The following is a 22621-nucleotide window of genomic DNA, read 5'->3' on the forward strand; positions in this document are numbered from 1 at the left end:
GGAAACGCGTGAACGGCACCCTAGGACGATCAATAACACTGTCAGATAACTGGAACACTTGAACTCACATTTTGACGGAGAATGAAAGAGGTCAAGGATCTTTTTCGCCCCTTGAAGAGTTGCTGGTGATACTGTAGCCTCGCGATAGTATTTAGGCGACTGTGACGCGCATCCTGACGTGAGCCGTGAGGGAAACAACACCTGTGTAAGTGAAGGGCGTTTTTCTCAAGATGAAGTTTCAAATGAAGTTCTGGAGAGGTGAAAGGAGATCTTGTTCTATGACAATTATGGATTATTTGAATAGATTCAAGCCTACGTGGGTTAACCACCTTCCGCGTCCGGAATACTAAGCCGCTAGGGGTTTCTGCTAGATGTGTATATAGATGTAAGTAGAAACAGCCAAGAAAAACTATCTCGTCATTCAATACCTTCAGATTTAGTATAATTAGGCATTCTAGGTGGTTGCAAACGGGAACTACACATTACGTTGTATGGGAGGTACCTGGCCGCTTCCGGCGATGTATAACAATCAATTCCACCAACAACCCTTGCAAGCTTGATTTTACCCCAATTTTCCCCATGCTGCCTTATCTTTGTCGTTCTTGAACTCCCCACAGTCCATGTCTTGCCTTTGTCGCGCCCGAGCTGCCAACAATGACTCGTCGTTTCCGAATCGTGATTGCATTGAGTCTTGCTGCTTTATCGATCTGGTATCTGACTGGATTGAATACACCTCGGCATCACCCGATCCCAATAGTTAACAATTCCCCAAGAGTTGATCCTCATAATGTGACAGAACACATTGATTTCTGGCGCCAGTTTCAGTCCCTATTGATGGAATATGAGCCAAAATGCAAGCCCCCAAAACGAACTACCAATGCGCCAACAACGGGATTCAATGCGTTTGAGGCAGGTCCTCGTCCGGACCTAATAAAGATGAAGACTCGGGATTTGGCACGGATGAAGAAAGCACATGGAGAATTTGTTGATGCAATTCAACTAAACCCACCAGCTTTATCATACACACCTGGAACAAGGGGCTTGGTCACCACTGCGGGAGGCTCATATCTCCCTGTTCTCGTGATTTCTTTGCGCATGTTACGTCGCACCGGATCCCAGCTCCCAATGGAAGTTTTCTTGGCCACTCCCGATGAATATGAAGAGTTCATATGCGACCAAGTCTTGCCTTCACTGAATGCGAAATGCGTGGTGTTGTCTGAAATCACCAACGCAGTGCGACGCGCTCGAAAGATCGAAAAATATCAGCTCAAGCCATTTGCAATGCTGTTTTCCTCCTTTGAAGAGATCTTATTTCTGGATGCTGATGCGTTCCCAATCGCCAAGCCGGAATCCCTATTCGAGCAGGAACCCTTTCAAAGCACCAAGCTACTTACCTGGCCCGACTTCTGGGCATCTTCTGCCTCCCCGTATTACTATCAGATTGCTTCGCAGAAGATTCCTCCCATGACATCCCGTCAGTCAACCGAATCTGGGGAAGTTCTCATCTCCAAGAAAACACATCTGAAAACCCTTCTCCTCTGCACATACTATAATTTCTGGGGTCCAACGCATTATTACCGTCTTCTCTCTCAGGGTGCAGCAGGCGAAGGAGATAAAGAGACATTCATCTCAGCCGCCACAGCTGTAGGCGAGTCGTTTTATCAAGTTAGCGAATCTATCTGTGCTATGGGACACAGAACAGAGGGTGGACTTGCTGGGTCTGCAATGCTCCAGTTCGACCCGGTTGAAGATTATCGACTTGTCCAGGCAGGAAAAATCCGTGTCAAGGGTGCGTCAGCACCTGCACCTCGTCCATTTTTCATTCATGCCAACTTCCCAAAATTCAACCCTGCTACTGTATTTTCAAAGCAAGCTGTAAATCCCGCTTTCAACGACAATGGGACATACACAAGGGCGTGGATGATTCCTGAGGATAAGATTGAAGCATTTGGCTTTGATGTTGAGAAGCAATTCTGGGCGGATATCCTTTGGACAGGATGTGAACTAGAGAACAATTTTCGAGCCTGGGAGAACAGAACGGATATCTGTGCGGGGGTGAAGAAGTATTGGACAGCTCAATTTGGATCGGAGGATCCAGCCACTGTATGATAAACGGAGACAATCATCTCTCCAGGATTTTTAATATTTGGCATTTAGTATTATTCCCAACAAATTCCTTTAATGATTCACCTTTTTCAACTTAGTGTAAAATATACAGTATAACTCTATGAGCATTAGCTGCATTACTACTCATGTGCCAAAAATGAATCACATCCAAAGCGCCCAGTTCATATTCAATTTAAAGTTAGCCCTGAAGGGTTCAACTTGGTTTAATTCAACATTAAAGTACCACCTTAAACAGTGACAGTCCTGCTTAGTACTGGAACCTTTAACCAGCCGCTTGCGCCAGTAGACACTCTCGCTTTAGAATTGCCTCGTAACGGATGGCTATCATCCTGTGGTTCTTCCGAAGGGTAGAAACCATCGAAGGACGTGTCGTCAAAGGACATGGTATCTTCAAATTTTGTCCGGCCAGTAACAACTTGAATAGGGAATACACAGGCAATATCGGTCGCAGTAATTTTCACAGGAGGTTGACAAGCGGTATTGGTTGCAGTGAGTTTATATTCCTTCTGGGGGCGTAAGCGGCTAGGGCGTCGCTATTATCAAATAGAGTATCATCGGAGACTAGTTGAAAGTAGGTATCTATGCCGAATTTTGAGCACGAGTCAGTGGAGGCATCTTTGTGTAAAATCTCACTCGGGAAATCCCAACCTTGAAATGTTGTGGTCATGCGCTTCTTGTTGGGGAACGAGTCCCCGAGCGGACACGGAACAGAAGAGGTCGTTACCGCCGTTCTTAGGCCAGTCAAAGTGTTGTCGCTGTGTGCTAGACCTCCAGGGCTGGGAGAGATCCTCATATTCATAGATGATTGCCGCTTCCGTTAAGTTTTGCCCAGGTGGATACCAAAAAGATAGCATTTCTGATCCTGATCAAATTTTTGACAGCGCTTACAAACCCCATCTTGAAGACCCATCTGAAGCCATCTTTCTCGACAACGTACACAGCCCTGGAGGTCTCAAGGTTGTATGAGCATAAACTAGAATGAAAATGGTGGACCATAGACCATTCACTATCCGTTAAAGCAGGCGCATCAAGGTTGGATTGTAAAGTGACTGGAGATATCCCTGGAGCGAAATGGATAGAAGGACTCTCTGTAGAGGATGAAGAAGGTAGCATTACATGAAAAAGCCAGAACGACTCTTGTTCCTTCATCAGTGTAGTATATCGTAGTAGTATTGATATATCTCTTACTGCCAGTGGGCTATAGGGCTCATACCTAGGTAGGTAACATTTGAATATTGAACCCTTGGGATAGTCATGATTGGACCTCCAAATTGATGGATGCCAGCTCTTGAGTGCTTTTCACGGGACCATGAGTTATACATAAATATACATCAGTATTAAAATTACATAAATAGATTGATCATATGATCTTTAATATCAAATGAAGCTATTCAATGTCACGTGCATCGGCACACTATCAGTGGATCCTAATTGGTTCTTTGCCATGTGGCATCTCTCAGCGTTAAGGAAATTCCCGATATTTGGATATTCAATTATTCGAATATTCAAAGAGACATCTGGACTTTTAATAATATCAATACAATACTAACACGACAAGATCGAAGTTCTATTCTTTATATATTTATTATTCCCTTCCTACTATCACTATGAATATATCATTGTGAGTCTCGAGAAAATTGAACAAATGAGCGAGCGGCTATAGCCGGCACAACACAACCCTGGGAGACGATTGGGCTAATTACGTGATAAGATACTCTGTGCAACGTCTTCCTGCAAATGCCCCTCTTTCCCCTCCGTCGTATTGCATCCTTCAAACCCGGGCAATTCATTCCCCGGCTTTCTACTCCTTACACTCCTCGTCGTTTCTTTTACGGACATATCAGTGACTTTAAAATGGCACCCAACCTGGAGCCTTTCTTCAAGCAGTATGTCCACCCGATAAGAGATAGGGAAGAGAAAAAAAAATAAAGAAAAAAAAGAGCAATTTGCTACGAGATTGTGGACACGAGACACTAATACATGCTTCTCTATTTAGGGTCGACTCTTCCGCTGACACCTTCATTGATCGTACGTAACCAGACCCATTTAAGCTTCAGAACGGCAAATATGCTTGGCGCCATTTTCACGACGTCAACAGTCCATGGACATGACTAAAAATGAGCACTTATAGGTCTGCGCAAGGCCGTTGCTATTCCTTCTGTCTCCGCCCAGGATGAGAACCGCCCAGATGTGTTCCGCGTGAGTTGGTCATAACCATAGCAAGGTGAAGCTCGAACATCCAACTGATAGCGTTGTCACAGATGGCCCAGTTTTTGGCCGACGAGCTGAAGGCTCTCGGCGCCGAAGTTGAGCAAAGACCTCTGGGCAAGCAGCCCGGCAAGGAGCACCTCGATCTTCCCCCCGTTGTTGTCGCCCGCTACGGCAACGACAAGAACAAGCGCACCATCCTGGTCTACGGCCACTACGATGTGCAGCCCGCACTGAAGGAGGATGGCTGGGCCACCGAGCCCTTCGAGTTGACAATTGATGACAAGGACCGCATGTACGGCCGTGGATCCACAGATGACAAGGGTCCCGTTCTTGGTTGGTTGAACGTTATCGAGGCTCACCGCAAGGCCGGTGTTGAGTTCCCCGTTAACTTGCTCTGCTGCTTTGAGGGTATGGAGGAGTACGGATCCGAGGGTCTGGATGATTTCATCAAGGCTGAGGCTAAGGAGTACTTCAAGGATGCTGATGCTGTCTGTATTTCCGATAACTACTGGCTCGGCACTGAGAAGCCTTGCTTGACATACGGTCTCCGTGGATGCAACTACTACTCCGTTAGCGTTACTGGCCCCGCTCAGGATCTCCACAGTGGTGTCTTCGGTGGTTCCGCTCACGAGCCCATGACCGACCTGGTTACTGTTCTGTCCAAGTTGGTCGACCCCCAGGGTAACATCCTCATCCCTGGTCTCATGGATCTGGTTGCTCCCGTCACTGATGAGGAGATGGCCCTGTACGGTGACATTAGCTACACCATGGACAACCTCCATGAGTCTCTGGGCAGCGAGACTGGTATCCACCCCACTAAGGAGCGTACTCTGATGGCTCGCTGGAGATACCCCTCTCTGTCCATTCACGGTGTTGAGGGTGCTTACTCCGCCCCCGGTGCTAAGACTGTCATTCCCGCTAAGGTCATCGGCAAGTTCTCCATCCGAACTGTGCCCAACATGGAGAGCGCCGACGTCAACAAGCTGGTCTTTGACCACGTCAAGGCTGAGTTCGCCAAGTTGAACTCCAAGAACAAGCTGGACGTTTGGTTGCAGCACGACGGCAAGTGGTGGGTTGCCAGCCCCAAGCACTGGAACTTCTCCGCTGCCAGCAAGGCCGTTGAGCAGGTCTTCGGTGTTGCTCCTGATATGACCCGTGAGGGTGGAAGGTACGTGAACTGAATCATTTTAATCCGCATCTCAGTTTTGCAAACATGTCACTAACTTAACATCAATTAATAGTATCCCCGTTACCCTGACTTTCGAGCAGGCCACTGGCAAGAACGTCCTCCTCCTGCCCATGGGAAGCTCTACTGATGCTGCCCACTCCGTTAACGAGAAGCTGGACCGTCGCAACTATATCGAGGGTACCAAGCTGCTGGGTGCTTACCTGCACTATGTTGCTGAGGAGCCTGTCTCCGCATAAATTATTACATATCAATGTAGAACTTAATTTGAATCTCAACGATTTACGGCCAAACATCGATCTTCAATTGAAAATGTAGAGAGTAGGTGGGTTTAAGAAACCATTCTTAGTCCCATAATAGATGATTGCGAACTCGTAGGCTTGAGATGGAATCAATGGAACATTTCAATCTACGGCAAATGGCACTTTTACGGGCTATTAAAGAATCGGGAGTGCTACGCAAGGAACCAATACGTATTGATATTCGACCTTATGGGTTCATACATGTCATGCCCTTCAATTTCAATGATTCAGACGCCAGTAATAAGAAAGACAGGAAAAACAAAACAACAGGTATGTAATAAATCATCATCAAAACGTGGCGGGTATCCGTAGATGCATGAATGCATGGTATTTTTTAGTGTCCTCAAAGCCTGCAGCATGAAGTCCGCGACAGGGCTGGAAAGACACCGTAGACGTCAAGCTATAAGCCGAGAGCTGTATTGAAAATCGACTCCGATCTCGATGGAGTTTTAACATCATGAACAACTCTTCCGGGACAATAAAATTGATCCGTGGAGGACTGCACTGCTATCTTTTAGAGCTGCTATAGCCCAGCCGACCGCCATCGCGATAGCGGTAACGGGGCCACGAGACTCATGGTTAAGTGTTAACCAAGAGTCTGCTCCAAGAATAGGCATGATAATAGCTGGTAGCAAGGAGAGCATTGTACCCAGCGAATGAATCACTGCAGCAAGGGGTCCTGTAGAAAGTTTCATCAGTATGCAATTTTTCATATATGATAATGTGTGACTTACCCGGAAGTGCTTCTGGGAGTTGCCGATTCTTTGGAGACGAGCAAGATTGCGGTTCTCGCCCCGTTGAGCACGAGTTCTCTCACGACGTTCTAAGACAAGAGCAGTCGCCTTCTGTTCATCTGTAGCACCAACCATACCAACACCACCATTGCCGCGAGAGATAAGAGCACGCTTCTCATTACGGCCACGAGGCTTGGGCTCTTCTTCAATTTCACCATTCTCAATAGCAAGCTGGCGGGTAGCCCGTTCTTCAGCAGTGGGGTAGCTGTGCAGGTTCTGGCGGTAGTACTTGGCAAGCGAGCGATGGCCAACACTCTTACCAGAGGGAAGGTGAAGCTCGTAATCATCCTGGTAGATAAGTGGAGCCTTGCGACGAGAGTCAACCTCGTCATCGAAGGAGGAATCGGTTTCCCAGCCATCGTCATCACCATCTGAGCCCTTAATCTTGACACCACCGGCCTCGGCCATAGTTTCGTCCTCATCCTCCTCATCCTCCTCCTCATCGGAGTAGGTACTGCGGAAATCGTAGTACTGTCCAATCTCAATCTGTTCCTCCTCAGCCTCGAAAGCGATCATGCAATGACCCTTATCACGCATGTGGGTGCGAGCACCATCAGCATTGTTTCTGATAGCATGGCAGTAGAGACATTCGTGGTTTTCGGTAATCTTGCGGTAAAGGTAGTTGAGAAGACCTTCCAAATTGGCGAGGTACTCTCGCTCGGGAATGAACATTCCATGGTTCTTGTACATGTGCTCAACATTCGCATCAATATCGGCAGACTCAGTGCGACAGAACAAGCAACGGGATGAGGAGAAGACATCCTTCTCCTCTTGCATCTCCTCGTCCTTTTCTTCTTCCTCCTCCTCGGCAATAGTAGCCGCCTTAAGACCGTCGGTGACAAGGGAGACATCTGCATTGGACTTGCCAACCGGCTCTCCAAGAGAGAAAGCAGAACTCATAACGGACGCATCGTCACCCTCCTTGCTCAGACGAGCCTCACGTTGTTTGTGCTTGGAGCTCTTCACATGGTTCTGGTAGGAGTTTTCGCTGAAAAAAGTCTTCTGGCAGGCATGGCAAGTTTTCTCGAATGAGGCCTTGGCGGCAGCCTCGGTAGATGTAACCTTGGCGGCCATAACCTTCTCGTTGAATGTTTCCTGGGAGACAGGGGGCAGGGCGGCGATACGGCGCTTCATGTTGTACAAGCTGAACGGAATTAGTTTTCATTGCTATTTAGATCATATTCCAGTGAACGCTTACTGCCAGTCCTTGCGCATATGGTCTCTCTGTGCATCACTGCGGTGGAATGCCACCAAGCAGGTGTTGCAAGTGTATGGTAGATTTGAAGACATCTTGTATTCTTGTTCTTTGACGAAATACAGAGAGGAGTTGTGTTCCAAGGTGGGATAGAAAAAAGTGTGTGGGACGCTTTTTTTATCATAGGCGGGGTACGATAAGAAAAGTTCGGTCGCTAGTGGATTTTTTTTCCTGACGCACTTGATCAACAGGAAGTTTTAAAGAACGTCTGTTCTTCTAGATAGGGGGGAAAGGAGTTGTCAGAGAAGGAAAATTGGAAAGAAACCTCTCTCTCGAGAAGTAGATTTATGTGAGAAGATGCAAAAACCCAAATACTATTATCCGAATTTTGCCTAGTTTGGCTTTGAATGATTTGTCATCTCCAATGAGTCACCGCCAACTGGTGGATTTATGATGTATATTGTCTAAAAGAGGAATAGTTATTGACAGGACTAGTAGTAGTTCTTATACTAATACATTATGGGAACAGTATACTTTTTTGATCGCGGGCCTGTAATTCAACCTGGGAAATATGCAAAGGTTCCAAATAGACTGTACATGCTTTCTTAGCGGTATATGCTAACGACAAACCTCACCAGGAGAGTGCCGCGACAAAATAGAAGTAAATCGAAAATAACAAGCAGTGTAGATCCTTAATGCCTTCTTAAAACGCCCCAAAAATCAGTATAAATGACAGTAGATGATCCAACAATTATGTCAAGCAACACATGTATGCCTAGAAGCCATCGCCCTTTTTCCAGGGACGACCAGCTTCCATAGCACGGTGCTGAGGATCTTCACCAAGCAGCAAGGCAGCATCGATGAGCTCTTGCACTTTTTGCCTCTTCTCTCTCGCGCTCTTAATTAGTCGGCCTTCGCGCGATACAGGTTGGCCTTCCTCATCCTCTTCTGACTCGTCGTTTTCTTGCGCCAGGTCCAGTTCGTCAAGATCGAAATTGTAATCCCCAAGTTGCTCCTCGATATAGTTCTTTTCGTCGAACAGACTTCGGAAATTATCATATTCATCCTGTCCGCCAAAACAAACACCATAACCATCACAAAGACAGATATGCGGCATAACACAAACAACTGCCTCACCGGTGAAAATGTACTGCCATAGATATTCCCAAATTCGACCGGCAATATAGTCACTCAGATCAGTCTGTAAAAGCCAATCCCGGTAAAAGATGAAGCGAGCACGAGGGATCGTTCGGATTCGGTCCTTCGACAGCGCAAACTGGGCACAACATGGCTGTGCAAGTACCGACGGGACCGGGTCATCCGGGAAGAGTTCACCCCATGCGCGGGCCAACATTGTCTCTTCTTGCTTTTGTTCGTTCTCTATCACAGTGCCCGGATGCATCCAGGACGGGCAACCTGGCGCGAAAGTACATCGAGTGTTCATGTATCCTTCTCGAATGACACGAGGCAAGCTCAACCGGCGAAGAATCTCTGCAGCGTCACCACCAAAAATCTCATCGTTGTGCCATGCTTCTTGGTGCGAGTGCATAAAGACCGAAACGTCCGGCAAGTCTTCATAGAAATCAATCACATAGCTGAGATACACCATGACCTCATGGCCCTTATTTTTTGGAGGGTGAAGAGGTGCTGATGGGTCATCAGCGACATAGATAGCCGTTTGCCAGTCCGGAAGCTCTTGTTCAATCCAGGAAACATCCTCCGATTGCATGCGCGGGATGACGAGCATCTTTGTATACTCGTGCCCCGGTGGCTTCGGGATGCCGGGGATGAAATTCGGTTGCGGCGCGTATAAGGTTTTCTCATCTTCGCGGAAATCGGTGAATGTTAAATTGGAGGACTTGGTTCTATTATTGCCGACGGGGTAGACAAATTCGCCCAAGCCGACAGCCTGGGGAATTTTATGCCATGGTTGCGAAAGGTGTCGGGCTGTGTATAAAAGGACGAGAAAGAAGGAGACGCCGAGGAAAACGACTACCCGGCGTGAGAGAATCATGGGAGTAGGAGATCGGATAGTTTGAATGCGGAGAATTTTTTTTATCTGTAACACCAGATCTCGGTCAGTATGTGCATTGTCGCACGAGCTTGGGGATTCAGGAGGTGGATCAAAGAAGTCCAGGCTCGCGATGGATCATAAACGCACGGGTCACTTCAAAGAGATCATCGCAATGCAATCATAGGCACTTAGAAGCCTAGGGGGGCGGAATTCTGGAATGATGAGTCGGTTTAACTATGGGCTTAGATTAGATCAATCCAGGGTGAAATCGAAGGTTTGGACTCGAGAACGAAAAGGACGGCAGGGTCTAGAATGGAGCCGACAATGCTTCATGGCCATTCCCATGGCCCATGGAGGAGCGGACGAATGAATGGATCAAACACGGGTCGGGTGGGGATGGGATTGCGCACCCCTCAAGCATGACGACAACTGCCACGGGGCTAGAGTTCTTCCGGTATAGAAGGATAGGTTCATCGGAAATGAGTTTCGAGAGGAGGGGAGTATAGGAAAGTATGAGAAGAGAAGTTGGATTGACATATTGAGATCAGGATGACGCCAAGATTCGTGTTCATGGAAAGGAACTCGGAATGCTTGAGGCTGACTCTTCGCCAGTTGGCGGTAAACAACCCACTGCTAACATTAACAACAATTTAGAGGTTAGTCACTCAATGAATCAATTTGAGAAATATGGTATGTATGTCTATTATTAACGAAAATTGAAGTATAATATCCAAATATTTTGCGACAATTTTCAATTCTACTGCATAGCCTGAGGCGAACATGATCGTCATTTGAACTGCATGACTTGCAGGATATAATAACATTTGAAGACATCTCATCAGACTGCACATTTATACAAAATAGACTTAACTATGCACATGTGCTTCAAAGCTCACAGCTTGGATGCAGGCTTATCATAGATGACTCGGTTCTTGCAAGAGCCAACACCCTCTAGTGCAACCTCCACCTGATCGCCGTCCTTCAACCACAGATTGGGCTTGCGGCCCATTCCAACACCTTGAGGTCTATATAAAAAAAATCAATCAATGCACATCAGTCATGAAAAATATGTCAGGATAACTCACGTTCCAGTGAAAATCAGATCTCCCGGCAAGAGGGTAGTACCCTGCGACAAGAAGGCAATAGTCTTGGCGACGCCAAAAATCATATCCTTGGTGGACGAGGACTGCACAGTCTTTCCATTCAAGATGGTTGAGATATGCAAAGCATTAGGATCAGTGATCACCTTGGAAGAGACGATTCCCGGTCCAAAAGGAGCCCATCCATCAAATCCTTTACCTAATCCCCACTGGCCACCGCCACGCTTGATCTGCCAATCACGATGGGAAACATCGTTACCAACTGCATATCCTAAGACATACTCCAGCGCCTTACTTTCAGGCACATTGCGGGCCTCTTTACCGATGACGATGACCAGTTCGCACTCGTAATCCAGGCCCTCGCTCTCTTGTGCAATGGCGGCAACTGGGATATCATCTGTAGGGCCTGAAATGGCGGTAACAGGCTTGAAGAACAGGACAGGATACTTGGGAATGGGCAGGTTGGATTCCTTAGCATGCTGCTCGTAGTTGAGGCCCAGACAGCGAACAGTCTTGATATCCCGGCGCGCCAGAGGTGCCAGAAGCATGCGCACATCGGCCACTTGGTCAGTCACCTGGTGCTGGCCAAAAATCTCGCCCTGAATGACTTTGGCCTGAGTGGCCTTGGAGATGTCGCTCACTCCAGTAGGGAGAACTGCGTCGCCGTAGTAAATTTGGCCATCCTTAGCCAGGAAACGGATCAAGTGCTGTGGAGTGAATCAGCGGGAGTTCTAGGGAGGAAAGTTAGGAACTCACTGTAAATGTAGACATGTTAATTTTAAGTATTGATTATGGATACTTTTCTTTCTGTTTCCTGCAAGTTCTCCTTTTTTTTCTTGAAGTTCTCCTTATGCTTCCCCTCAGGAAATGGCAAAATGGCGGAGATAAGGATATATGACCCACTCGGCCGGGAAAAAGCCCGCCGGAAAACGGAGCTCTCAACTTCCCCAGCTTCACGCTCCGATCCAATGATCCCTCATCTTGACTATCATGGCTAGACTCTCTGGGCTCCAGCGGGATGTCTTGTCTCTGTATCGCCAATGTCTCCGAGCAATTCGCACCAAGCCGATCGTGTGTATTTCGCCTAAACTTCGCGTCGCGCTGGATGTTTATAGCTGATTATTTTTTGATGTCGCGTTTAGGAATCTAGAAGCAACTTCAAACGATATGCCAGGTAATTTCTTTTCTTCCGTTCCTTTCCCGCTTTTGAGAGATCGGTGCACCCCGGCTGACAGATCGTAGGGCGGAATTCCAAAAACACATTTCGGTGAGCAAGAAGGATTTCAACACCATCGAATATCTGCTGCGCAAAGGCCACCGCCAGCTAGAGATGTATGCTTCCCCGGGAATTCGCAACATCCGATGAAGGGGCCATCTGAGCCACGCCGGGAGCTTTAGGCTTTGATGCCATCCCTTCGTGTCGTAAGTTTCTCGTCTCGCCTTTCCGGTTCTGTACACTAACATTTCCAATTAGGAGCTTGATTCTAGACAGAATCCGAAAGACAGACTTCTCCCGATCCCACCCGAGATTTGGTGTTTTCTGAGGATCCAGCATGGAAGAGCCTGTGCTGTGTTGCGGTTGTAAGATACCTCGAGTGCTGAAACTCTGGAAGCCAGCCCCGAACCACACAAAATTTGTACACTATTCATACCTCTCACAGTGGTCGAACACTGAATAAATTTCCATTCATCACTCCAACTTGAAGGTTTCTGCTGATATAACCGACGGCTATCATATTCACCAACTCAAATTCATTAAAATTCAACCTTCACCCTTTCGGAGGAGTCTTTTGAATCACATGTGCCGTAGCTGAGATTTCCTTCACAAATATCTCATGATATCTCGTGATTTCTTTACTGCAAGATGCCAGTGCAACCAGGGTCCGTTATCCTGAATAATATCTCCTGGTATCTCTCATCATCTGCTAATGATGACTCGCTATCAAATCACACTACAGAACAATATGATTTGGATTTTTGAAGCTATGCACACTTCACCACGTGATATAGCAGCGCTTGACCCTGGCCATCAGCCCTATGCTCAGGTCCTCTACTCTCATGTATGCATAATTCTATACAAAGATATTCCTGCATACGCCACTGTGGCGCACGACCTCGCTGTCCGTTCAGTAATCTGTATGACGTCATGACGTCAATGTGGTGGCGCGCCACATGCATCAACATCGTTATTACTCCTATGGGAATTCCCGATTCGATTGACCAATATGTCAGCCCTGTGATGAAAATGAATCCTGTCACCCCACACACATTTCTCATGTGGACTTAAGTGGACCTGTGGATTTGGCTGGAGCACAGGAATCCAGAGCGCTATATCTAGTAACACAGCCTACAATCTACAGTCAAGGTACTTTGTACTCTGTACTCCGTACGGAGTACACTGTACACATATCACTATCTCCACCGAGACATGACCAGTTGACTACTAGCACCTTCAGGGCTACAATAGTACCACGTAGCCACAATAGTATAGTTGCGGCAGTCTCCGAACCCTTGACGAAATGTGACCCAAATAAGCACTTCAATTCAACCCGGAAAAAAGTAAACACACCCATTGGTATCATCATAGTGGGTATGAAAGGTGCTGTCAGTGGTAATGTCAGTGGTAAGGGATCGTGATCGTGAGATACATTGGAATGAGTGGAGACCAATGACGTCATTGGCTTGAGTATACAGAAACATTCCAACGCCAAGAGACTTCATGAATGGCTGAAGATGTTGCAGATTGAAATGCTATTTCGGCACTGCCATACCGCCCGATGGATCCGACCTACAGGGGTACGAGTTCTTATAGGCTTCGAGAATCATGTAGAAGCTATGCCTATCTTCGGGAACCGTGGGAAAACCCTCACTTATTACTTCATGACAATCATGAGATGGGTATTTAATCTTCATGTCCCACCTGGCTGAGGCATCTTTCCGACCGAAAATACAACCTACCCCCACCACACCTTTGGCATTTGCTTGAAGTATCACACACTACATCTTATGTCAGAGCAATGCACCCTTAAATAGGGTGTCGATACCATTCAATATCGGTTATCAGTCTTTATCACTTTGCCATGACCGAGAAAAATATCTCGCGAGAATTGAACGGCAATAGTAGGGACGATGCGACAATTACCTATTCAAGACTTGGACAGTCTACCCCTCCAAACGGCACCTTCAGCCTCAGAGCCACAAGATCCCCGAGTGGCGCAGATGGGGTGAATTCTTTATTGACTCCTTTGTCGGAGGAGTCCTCTGTGGCTGACTCTTCCTCTTCATCCACAGACAGCCGTCAGGTCAACGACTTCAGTGGGCGCACTGCTCCAGATGGAAAAATTGCCATCCCACGCGATTTGAACAGTTATGCTGTACCAATTGCTGGGCGAGTACTGCGGGCATGTTCGTCATGCCGGACTCGTAAAGTGAAATGCAGCGGTGAACAGCCTGCCTGTCGACAATGTCGAGAGCTAGATTTGCTCTGTCGTTATCCAATGGGTTGGAGGGAGGAGATGAAAAAGTGAGCCACCTCTCAGTTTCCCCAAGCAAATCTTTACTGACACGAAGAGATCTACAGGAAGTCAGACGACGATTCTGCCGTTCTCAAAGATTATCAGGATTTTGTGCAAGATCTACTTCGCACTACAGATATCTCAGCAAACCAGTGGATTCATACAACACTGCAGAAGGTGAGAACTAGATAAATTTCAATCCCCTAAGATCGCTAACACCAGCTAATACGAAATGTAGTATCGACTAGCTCCTGACGATATCGCAGAGCCAAATCAAACTCCAGCTCCGACACCGATCATAAAAACAGTGTCGCTCGATCTGAAGAGTGATGGACCATTGCTATTAGGCACAAATCAAACAAACACCCGAGCTTCCTGTGAAAAAGCAGCAACATCTCTATTCAATGGAGAGAGTGCGTCTGAAAATGGCGATGGCGATTTCGCAGAGACTTTCAGATCTGACTCGCTCAACCCTTCTCTCGGCGATTTCACGTCAGCTACCCCATCAATCAACAAATACAGTCTGCCTCCCCGAAATTGCGCAGACCAGCTCTTCGAGGACTATTTGACTAGCGTCCACCCCGAATTTCCTATAGTCCACCGACCCCTATTTCGTTCTCAATATCTCAAATACTGGGAGCACGCTGAGCAGCCTGGTGATAAATGGCTAGCAATACTCAACATGATGTTCGCTATCGCATCCCTGTATGCAACCCGTACGAGGGGATCCTGGCAAGATGATGAGAACGATCATCGTCTGTATTTCAAGCGGGCAAAATTATTGAGTATGACCGAAGCTGAATTCTTTAGTCGACCAGACCTCCAGCAAGTTCAAGTAGAAGGGCTATGTGCTTTTTATCTCCTTGCATCTGATCAATTTGAGAAGTAAGAAGAATCATCTGTTCTGATACGTTTGGTCCCAACTAACCAACATTTTATCCAGATCATGGAGAATTTCCGGTATGGCAGTGCGATCTGCCGTTACACTCTGCATTAACTCACAAATAACGACAACTTTACATTTCGTCTCGAGAGAAGCTAGATGTCGACTATGGTGGTGCGTCTACACTTTCGAGAAAGTACTCGGCCTTCTCGCTTATCGAACAACATCAATTCCTTACGACCAACACACAATACCTTTTCCATTACCCTTCCAGGAAGAAAATTATGAAAACGACATCCTAGCTTCAAGTCTGCTTCAAAGTTCAGAACTGAGGTTTCAGTGGCTTGACCAAGCCATGTCCAGCTCAAAGAGCATTCCAAATGATTCAGATCTCTCAGAGAATGAATCCTGGCTGCGACATATTGAGCCGAACTCCGGTCTCTATTTCCTCTTTTACTGTGACTTGGCTGTCATCGTTGGAGAAATTGCCAGCAAACTTTCCAAATCGACGGCATGGCCCGATAAGGAAAGTCGAATTGGCGATCTTCAAAATCGATTAGAATCCTGGAGAACAAGTCTCCCAGACAGTCTTGACTTCGGCCAGATCGAAAGTGAAAACAACATAAGCCATGTGGGATATAAATTCGGACTAGCATTCCACTACCACAGCGCACGGATTGCATTCGGTCGCCCTTGGCTTTACCGTCGAGACACACTTGAATATGATCATACAACCTACAAAATGGCCCAAGTGGCTCTCGATGCGGCGAGAAATATCATCTACCTTATACCCGACGAGTTGGACAAGACAAGATTCCATCAAATATGTCCATGGTGGTGCGTACTACATTACTTGACGCATGCTGCGAAGACGATATTACTGGAGCTCTCTCTAGGCTCTATCCATATGCGAGAAGACGAGTCAAGTTTCATTTGGCTAGTGAAAAAGTCTCTTCGTTGCTTTCATACAATGTCCTATCGCAGTCTTGGAGCGAAACAGGCATGGGAATTCTGCGATAGGTTATATCGCAATCTGTCAGCTCGAATGGGCTACAGCACTGATGGCATTCCTTCTGTTGACCTATCTGATTTGAATGTTCATAATGGCAATTTGGCATTTTCGGAAACCAGTGATCTAGAGCGCTTTGATATTTTTGAGAATATTGGGACTTCGGTATAAGGGGAAAACTTATGGAAAAGGTGGGAAATGGGCTAGGGATAAATGGGATGGTGTTATGCATTTTCATGTTAGCTGTTATTGCAGTATAGTACTTGACAATCTATTACCCACTTTGATTCTCGCACAATACCCAGTAGTTAGTGACTTTAGTCTATCTATGGCTTTCGCTACGTAGTAAAGTGTAGATGTGATTTAAAATTTAGATAAGTCGTACCTGTGGACAGGGCATAAGTATCAACGTCATACCATGTGGATCATTGTGGAGTTCACGCTAAACGTTCCTGGAATGAACAAGTGGAACCCGTCCCGATTTGTTTGCTTTCATTCGTCGAGATTCTGGGAGGTGGATCCTCCAGCACAAAAAGCTGGTGTGGCGTAATGGCAACGCATGGGACGTCCTATACTTCTGGACATATTCCTTCAAGATGAGGGTTCGAGTCCCTCCACCAGCGAGGTTCTTTTTTGCTTTTTGAATTTTCCAATGGGTGGAGCTTTAGGAAGGGAAACATCCTTTACGGTACTCTCAAGTGCTATACACTGAGTTCCACGTGGGCAAGGTTTGTTTGAATCTGTTCTGATTGATTCACGTTTGTTGCATCGCTTCACAACAAAGCACATACGAACTTGAAGCTCATGTTGGCTTTCAAGATGCCTCCAACATGAGTCACACTTTTCCCACTACAACTCCTAATGATCACTCCCTCAAGACCTGCACATAGGTCCTACTACCACTCACCAGAGTATCTCAATAATAGTACCCCATCAATAAACATTCTTGGGATGTTGATATTTACTGGAACAACCCTCTACACCCGGAAATGGCCCATCTCTTGAGAATTAACAGATACTATCATGATATGGGAAACCAAGTGTTGTGGGGAAACATGCCCATATGGAGAGGAAAAAGTTCTACCTAAGTGCAGCTGCCTAGGTATAAACAGCTTGGAGTGCAGCCCTGGAGGAGAATTGGAACCTTGGAAAGGCTGAGAAGGGGCAAACAACGCGTCTCACTACGTGTTTTTAGATCATCTCACCTCATAGGCAACCGTGACACCATCAATCCAATGGCCCAATCTGTCAACTGGTCGATCGTCCATGCTAAGGGAGCCCTGAATTGGGTTCTTATCGATCAATAACATTTATTGGACGCAAGTTTCAAGTTACATTATAAATATCAAGTTATGCTAGGTAGTATACAGGTACTATTAACAAAATCACCTCGGGAACGTTCAAGTTTTCAAGCTTCACAAGATATATTTTCTATCTATCGGCCTACGCTACCCATATGGGAACCGCCGCATCGACCTCAGGATGATTATGGATTCAAATGTTTAGTTATGTACATGATAGCATAATCATAGAATTTGATGGATTCAACTTAGAACCTTCCAAGGTTGGAATATGGCCCCGGGAATGATTTGTCATAAGAGATGAAATGTCATCTCATCTATATTAGTCTGGTGTGTAGTAATGACTCGAAGAATGGAGAAAATGCTAGAAAGTTGACGCCACTTCCGATGGGTTCGAGTGGATTCGAGTAAATGACCAATCAGAATGTCCCCAAACCTATATATACTCCCTTAAACACTCCCCCCAAATACATTCATCATCAATTTCACAGTTCTCAGATCCCAAACAATCTGTCTAAACAATCTTCTCCTCTTCCAAGAATCTCTTCCAATCATTTCACCATGCCTTTCCTCAACTTATCCAACGCGGAGTTCGCACCCCTGTTCCAATTGCTCGAAAACTATGAGCCCCACCGAACCTGCCCCACAAAGAACACCCGCACTCGCCGCACCTTCTATGCTCCAGCCTTTGATGTGCGCGAAGTATCCGACAGCTATTACTTGGACGGCGAGTTGCCAGGCGTGGACCAAAATGCCATCGATATTGAATTCCGCGATCCCCAAACACTAGTTATTAAGGGTCGCTCTGAGCGGAATTACCAAACAACCCAGCCTGAGTCCTCCAGTGACTCTGAGGAGTTCACAAAGCTGCGCCAACCTACTGTTGAGGATGAAGATGAATCCGACTCCAATGACTCCGATACCAATACTGCCACCTCAAGTGGATCCACTAAGACACCGACACCCACTCAGACCCCAACCTCTAAGTACTGGGCATCAGAGCGTTCGATCGGTGACTTCGAGCGCACATTCAGCTTCCCTTCACGCGTCGATCAAGATGCCGTTCGTGCCAGTCTGAAGAATGGTGTTTTGTCTGTTGTTTTGCCCAAGGAGGCTACCCCAGTGGCGAAGAAGATTCGTGTTGAGTAATCCGATAAAGTTATTTATAAATTGGGTCGCATTTTGCATTCATGCGGAGCAAGAGACGGAATATCAGCGGATTATGTGTACTTGACTGGATTTGTACTTTAATATATATTTTGGATTTACTATTTGATATTTATTATGTTTGATCTGAATGCAATATAACCTCAACTTTAACCAATCAATACCACTGTGCACGAGTAGCTTCCAAAAATCAGGCCAAAAGACTCTTTTGGCTGTACATCCATGTAGTTCTAAAAGTCCCACTGTGATATCCAATTCGACATTTGGGCTTGGGAAACCGGCTCAAGAGTTGCCATGGTCTTGCTTGCCTTCTTGCACTGCTCAACGCTAATCTCAGTAGATAACACATCTGATTCAGCCAAGGCCTGGTAGAAAGAAAGAAGTTTCAGAGCTGGTTTCTCGGAGACTTCCAGGTCAGACGGATTTTGGATCTTCGCCAGGTCTTTCACCCATTCTGCGAGTGACACCGGGTTGACAGAGTATCTCTCTTGAATAGCTGGGACAAGAGAATCCCAAGTGGTACGTGATGGGTTCACGAGGTGGAACACATTGACGCAGCCTCCAGCAGACGAAGGACGGCCGATAAGGAGTTCATTCACAATCCGAGCCAAGCAATCCTAGTTTCAAAGAGTGAGTATAAATCTTCCAGAGCAATATTGATAGCATGAGAAGAATTTCTTACCACAGAGATCCAGTCAATAGGGTAACCACCAAGGTCAGTCGGCACTTTTCCAGTTGCCTTTGCCGTTTTAACCAAAGTCGGAATCCACTCATGTGGGTTCCAAACTCCCATCCGTGTGTCTGGACCAGCAATCTGACCTACCCTGAGAATACTGGTTGATAAACCAGCCTTCCTTGAAGCCTCCACACAGATACTTTCACCCACAAACTTCGATTCACCATATCCCTGCTCAAGAGCTGACTTGACATCCTCCATAGGAATTTCAGGAACGGAGTTTTGGCCATCGTGTGGAACCCAGGATCCAATCGTGCTCACGGAGGAGATAAATGCCAAGTGTGCGCCAAAACGACTTTCAAGACAAAAGTTGACAAAAGTATGAACGCCCTTGAGATGCGGGTCCTCGAATGACGAGACTGGGTGGTTAAAGTTCACTTTCCATGCATTATGGATAACCAAGTCAACAGATTGGAGTAGCTCCTGAAATTTGGTGGCATCAAGACCAAACTTTTCAGCTCCAAAGTGAGCATAAATGAATTCCACTCTGCTCAGGTCACTCAGCAGAGATGCATCAAGTCCCTTCTCTTGGAATCCTTGGGTTTGACGTAGCAAACCGTCTTCGCTTCGGTTGAAACAGTAGACCTTTGCCACTGAGGGGTTGGAAAGGAGATCTGAAAGTACATAGCTGCCCAGAGATCCAGTTGAACCAGTAAGAATGAAAGTAGACTGTGCAGGTCGCTCAGACGATTGAGACGGACTCTGCACGCTCAAGTTACTGGTGTACTTGGCAATCAACTGTGAGATGATTTCCTCACGCTGCTTCGTCACAGGTTTGAACTCCTTCTCGCCGAGAACTCTCAGCATGAGGTTAGTGAGACCATGTAGAGTAGGGTGACCATAGATACCCTGCACGCTGAGGGATGAAATGTCCAGACTAGAGTTGTAGGAGGACACGGATGTTTTCAGCGTCTTGCTGAGCTGAATCGCTTGTAGCGAATCAAGTCCCATACTGTATAGATCGTCCTCAGCCTGAAGATTTTTCTGACCAGTGAGCGAGGAAACAAGGCATTGAAGAAAATCATAAATGCCTTCAGGTGTAATACTCTCAGGTAATTCAGCAATCGGCTGCTTATCCTGACAAGCGTAAATATGGTCAATCTCATCGGAATAGTCGTTGTTGACAGCCCGTCGTTGTGTTGTGCCTTTGGGCGTGAGCTTGAAGGGCTTTTCACGCGATGACAGACGGACCATGCTCTTCGAAATCTGACCATATCGAGGAACAGTTTCATTGCCCGCTTCAACCACTGACCAAACATCATCAATGAAGGCCTGGTGGTCAATGGTATTGAGATCGTATTCCATGCCCGGCTCAATCAACAGACATGTTTGGAATCTGGCTGAGCCGATTACCAAAGCGCGGTGAACAGCAGGGTGGCCCTCAACCATCTTTTCCAATGAGATGGGATTGAGCTTTTCTCCATTGCTCAGCACGATCACATCATCAAAGCGTCCATGATATTTCCACAAATTAGGATTTGTTGGGTGCGGGACGTAAAGATCCTTGGAGCGATATTCCTTCAGGGTGGGAAAGGTGTGGAAGATACTATGGATGACCAGAGAGTTCTCAACACGTGGGATCACCAGCTCATACAGCCCATCACCAATTGGCTGCATGTCAATATGGTAATGGGGATTCCACTCAAAATATCCCCAGTCATCTTCTCCCTCAGGGACCATCGAGCTGAGGATACCCATTTCGCTCGATCCGATTGGAGACCGTAATTTTGTATATTTCATGAGCTTCTTCCCGACCTCTGGCGCAAGGGGCGCTCCACCATAGCAGACAAATTCCATAGAGCTGAGACAGGCCAGGCCATCTTCAGAATGACTCATATCTTCCAGAATAGAAGGAGGGAGTAGTGTGGCAGTTGGTTTTGTGTGACGAACGATGTTGATCACAAAGTCAACTGAGAGTAGCTTTTCTGGGCTGGCCACAAACGGAATGTTGTGGAAGATGGACTCCCAGAAGGAAAGCAGTCCCATTAAATGGAAATAAGGCGTCATGGAAAGAATAAGATGGGGCGATTTATGATCATCCGAGACAAGATCATTGAAGAAAGAAGTGTTGCGGCCTGCTGGACGAGGAAGATGTGGACTGAAGTCTACAGCCCCCAGGAAACCGTGGTTTAAGGGAACAGGCTTTGGCATACCTGTGGAGAGGAATCAGTTCAATGTCATTCCATAACAGAGCTGTACAGGTTCGTTTACTGGTCACTTACCAGTAGTTCCAGAGCTATGGATAATTAAAGCAACCTGGCTGACCATCTCGTCATATGTTTTGGAGAAAGCATAGTAGTTATTGCCAGCTTCATCGCTCAGAATGTCGCTAGCAGTGGGCACTTCAAGGAATTTCATCTTCCAATCCAGGTTGCGCAGCCTGTTCGAAATAGACTCTTTTTCATGACTGAATAGAAGGTATTCACATTCAGTCTCTCGGAGGACATGTTCGTAGGCTTCATCTGAAAGCCGAGTGGAAGGCAAGACGATCTATTGTTACATGAATTCCAAGGTCAGTCAACATCATCATCCAAACGGTCGTTCTGCAAATGGTATAGGACTAGGTAATAACGGACCGTATAGTTTGTCTTGTGAGCTGCCAGCATCAGGATGATGTAACGAATGTCATTGTTTCCAATATAGGCAAATCGGCCTCCGTCTTTTGACTCGCCCATGTTTTTCAAGATCCACCACGAAGCAGCATTGACTGCTTGGGAAAGATGCAAAAAGGTGATCTCCCGAAAGCCATCTTCGATCTCTGTGCCATTCGGAATCAGGCCAAACCGTTGTTTTGGATATGTCTTGGCCAGCTTATCGACCAGGGTAACAAGAAGCCTCTTCGGAGCTTGGAATACCTGTGGTGATGCCAGTGGCTGAGATGATATAGTACCTGGCATGATTCCGAAGTTCTAACAATTAATCCTCAAAACTTCAGCTTTTTACCGCTTTCTGCGTTAAACAAAAGATATTTTCTCAGTACCATGGCACCATTCCAGTCTTATAACTCTGTATAACTCTGCAATTTTCAAACCGGAGAAAATCAATGCCTAATTGTACTAGTAGTGAGGGAATTCATTACTG

General features: G+C 46.5%; 9 protein-coding genes across 9 annotated transcripts; 5 read left to right on the forward strand and 4 right to left on the reverse strand.

The window, feature by feature from the left end:
- Window positions 1-654: 654 nt before the first annotated feature.
- Window positions 655-2109, forward strand: N7483_012999 (alpha-mannosyltransferase; the record flags this gene model as incomplete). The annotated part of the gene is made up of 1 exon (XM_057096426.1): window positions 655-2109. The coding sequence occupies one exon, from the start codon at window positions 655-657 to the stop codon at window positions 2107-2109; it is 1455 nt and encodes a 484-aa protein (XP_056942397.1).
- Window positions 2110-3981: 1872 nt separating this feature from the next.
- N7483_013000 (M20 family dipeptidase) lies at window positions 3982-5763 on the forward strand (the record flags this gene model as incomplete). The annotated part of the gene is made up of 5 exons (XM_057096427.1): window positions 3982-4013; window positions 4124-4155; window positions 4259-4326; window positions 4389-5506; window positions 5580-5763. 5 exons carry the CDS (start codon window positions 3982-3984, stop codon window positions 5761-5763), a joined length of 1434 nt encoding a protein of 477 aa, XP_056942398.1.
- A 724-nt stretch (window positions 5764-6487) lies between these two features.
- On the reverse strand, window positions 6488-7910 carry N7483_013001 (putative C2H2 finger domain protein; the record flags this gene model as incomplete). Its single annotated transcript, XM_057096428.1, has 3 exons — window positions 6488-6505; window positions 6561-7764; window positions 7819-7910. The coding sequence occupies 3 exons, from the start codon at window positions 7908-7910 to the stop codon at window positions 6488-6490; spliced, it is 1314 nt and encodes a 437-aa protein (XP_056942399.1).
- Window positions 7911-8590: 680 nt separating this feature from the next.
- N7483_013002 (DUF3431 domain-containing protein) lies at window positions 8591-9829 on the reverse strand (the record flags this gene model as incomplete). The annotated part of the gene is made up of 1 exon (XM_057096429.1): window positions 8591-9829. One exon carries the CDS (start codon window positions 9827-9829, stop codon window positions 8591-8593), a length of 1239 nt encoding a protein of 412 aa, XP_056942400.1.
- An 892-nt stretch (window positions 9830-10721) lies between these two features.
- On the reverse strand, window positions 10722-11700 carry N7483_013003 (fumarylacetoacetate hydrolase family protein; the record flags this gene model as incomplete). Its single annotated transcript, XM_057096430.1, has 3 exons — window positions 10722-10854; window positions 10915-11636; window positions 11686-11700. 3 exons carry the CDS (start codon window positions 11698-11700, stop codon window positions 10722-10724), a joined length of 870 nt encoding a protein of 289 aa, XP_056942401.1.
- Window positions 11701-11919: 219 nt separating this feature from the next.
- N7483_013004 (succinate dehydrogenase assembly factor 1) lies at window positions 11920-12295 on the forward strand (the record flags this gene model as incomplete). Its single annotated transcript, XM_057096431.1, has 2 exons — window positions 11920-12000; window positions 12143-12295. 2 exons carry the CDS (start codon window positions 11920-11922, stop codon window positions 12293-12295), a joined length of 234 nt encoding a protein of 77 aa, XP_056942402.1.
- A 1714-nt stretch (window positions 12296-14009) lies between these two features.
- N7483_013005 (Zn(II)2Cys6 transcription factor) lies at window positions 14010-16507 on the forward strand (the record flags this gene model as incomplete). Its single annotated transcript, XM_057096432.1, has 4 exons — window positions 14010-14452; window positions 14510-14621; window positions 14683-15329; window positions 15388-16507. 4 exons carry the CDS (start codon window positions 14010-14012, stop codon window positions 16505-16507), a joined length of 2322 nt encoding a protein of 773 aa, XP_056942403.1.
- Window positions 16508-18198: 1691 nt separating this feature from the next.
- On the forward strand, window positions 18199-18786 carry N7483_013006 (Hsp20/alpha crystallin family protein; the record flags this gene model as incomplete). Its single annotated transcript, XM_057096433.1, has 1 exon — window positions 18199-18786. One exon carries the CDS (start codon window positions 18199-18201, stop codon window positions 18784-18786), a length of 588 nt encoding a protein of 195 aa, XP_056942404.1.
- Window positions 18787-19034: 248 nt separating this feature from the next.
- Window positions 19035-22437, reverse strand: N7483_013007 (putative NRPS-like enzyme; the record flags this gene model as incomplete). Its single annotated transcript, XM_057096434.1, has 4 exons — window positions 19035-19421; window positions 19487-21693; window positions 21763-22030; window positions 22117-22437. 4 exons carry the CDS (start codon window positions 22435-22437, stop codon window positions 19035-19037), a joined length of 3183 nt encoding a protein of 1060 aa, XP_056942405.1.
- Window positions 22438-22621: the final 184 nt, after the last annotated feature.

The sequence above is a fragment of the Penicillium malachiteum genome (assembly GCF_028827825.1).
Source record: "Penicillium malachiteum strain IBT 17515 chromosome Unknown utg000005l:1.0-9002435.0:326005.0-9005861.0, whole genome shotgun sequence".
NCBI lineage: Eukaryota > Fungi > Ascomycota > Eurotiomycetes > Eurotiales > Aspergillaceae > Penicillium > Penicillium malachiteum.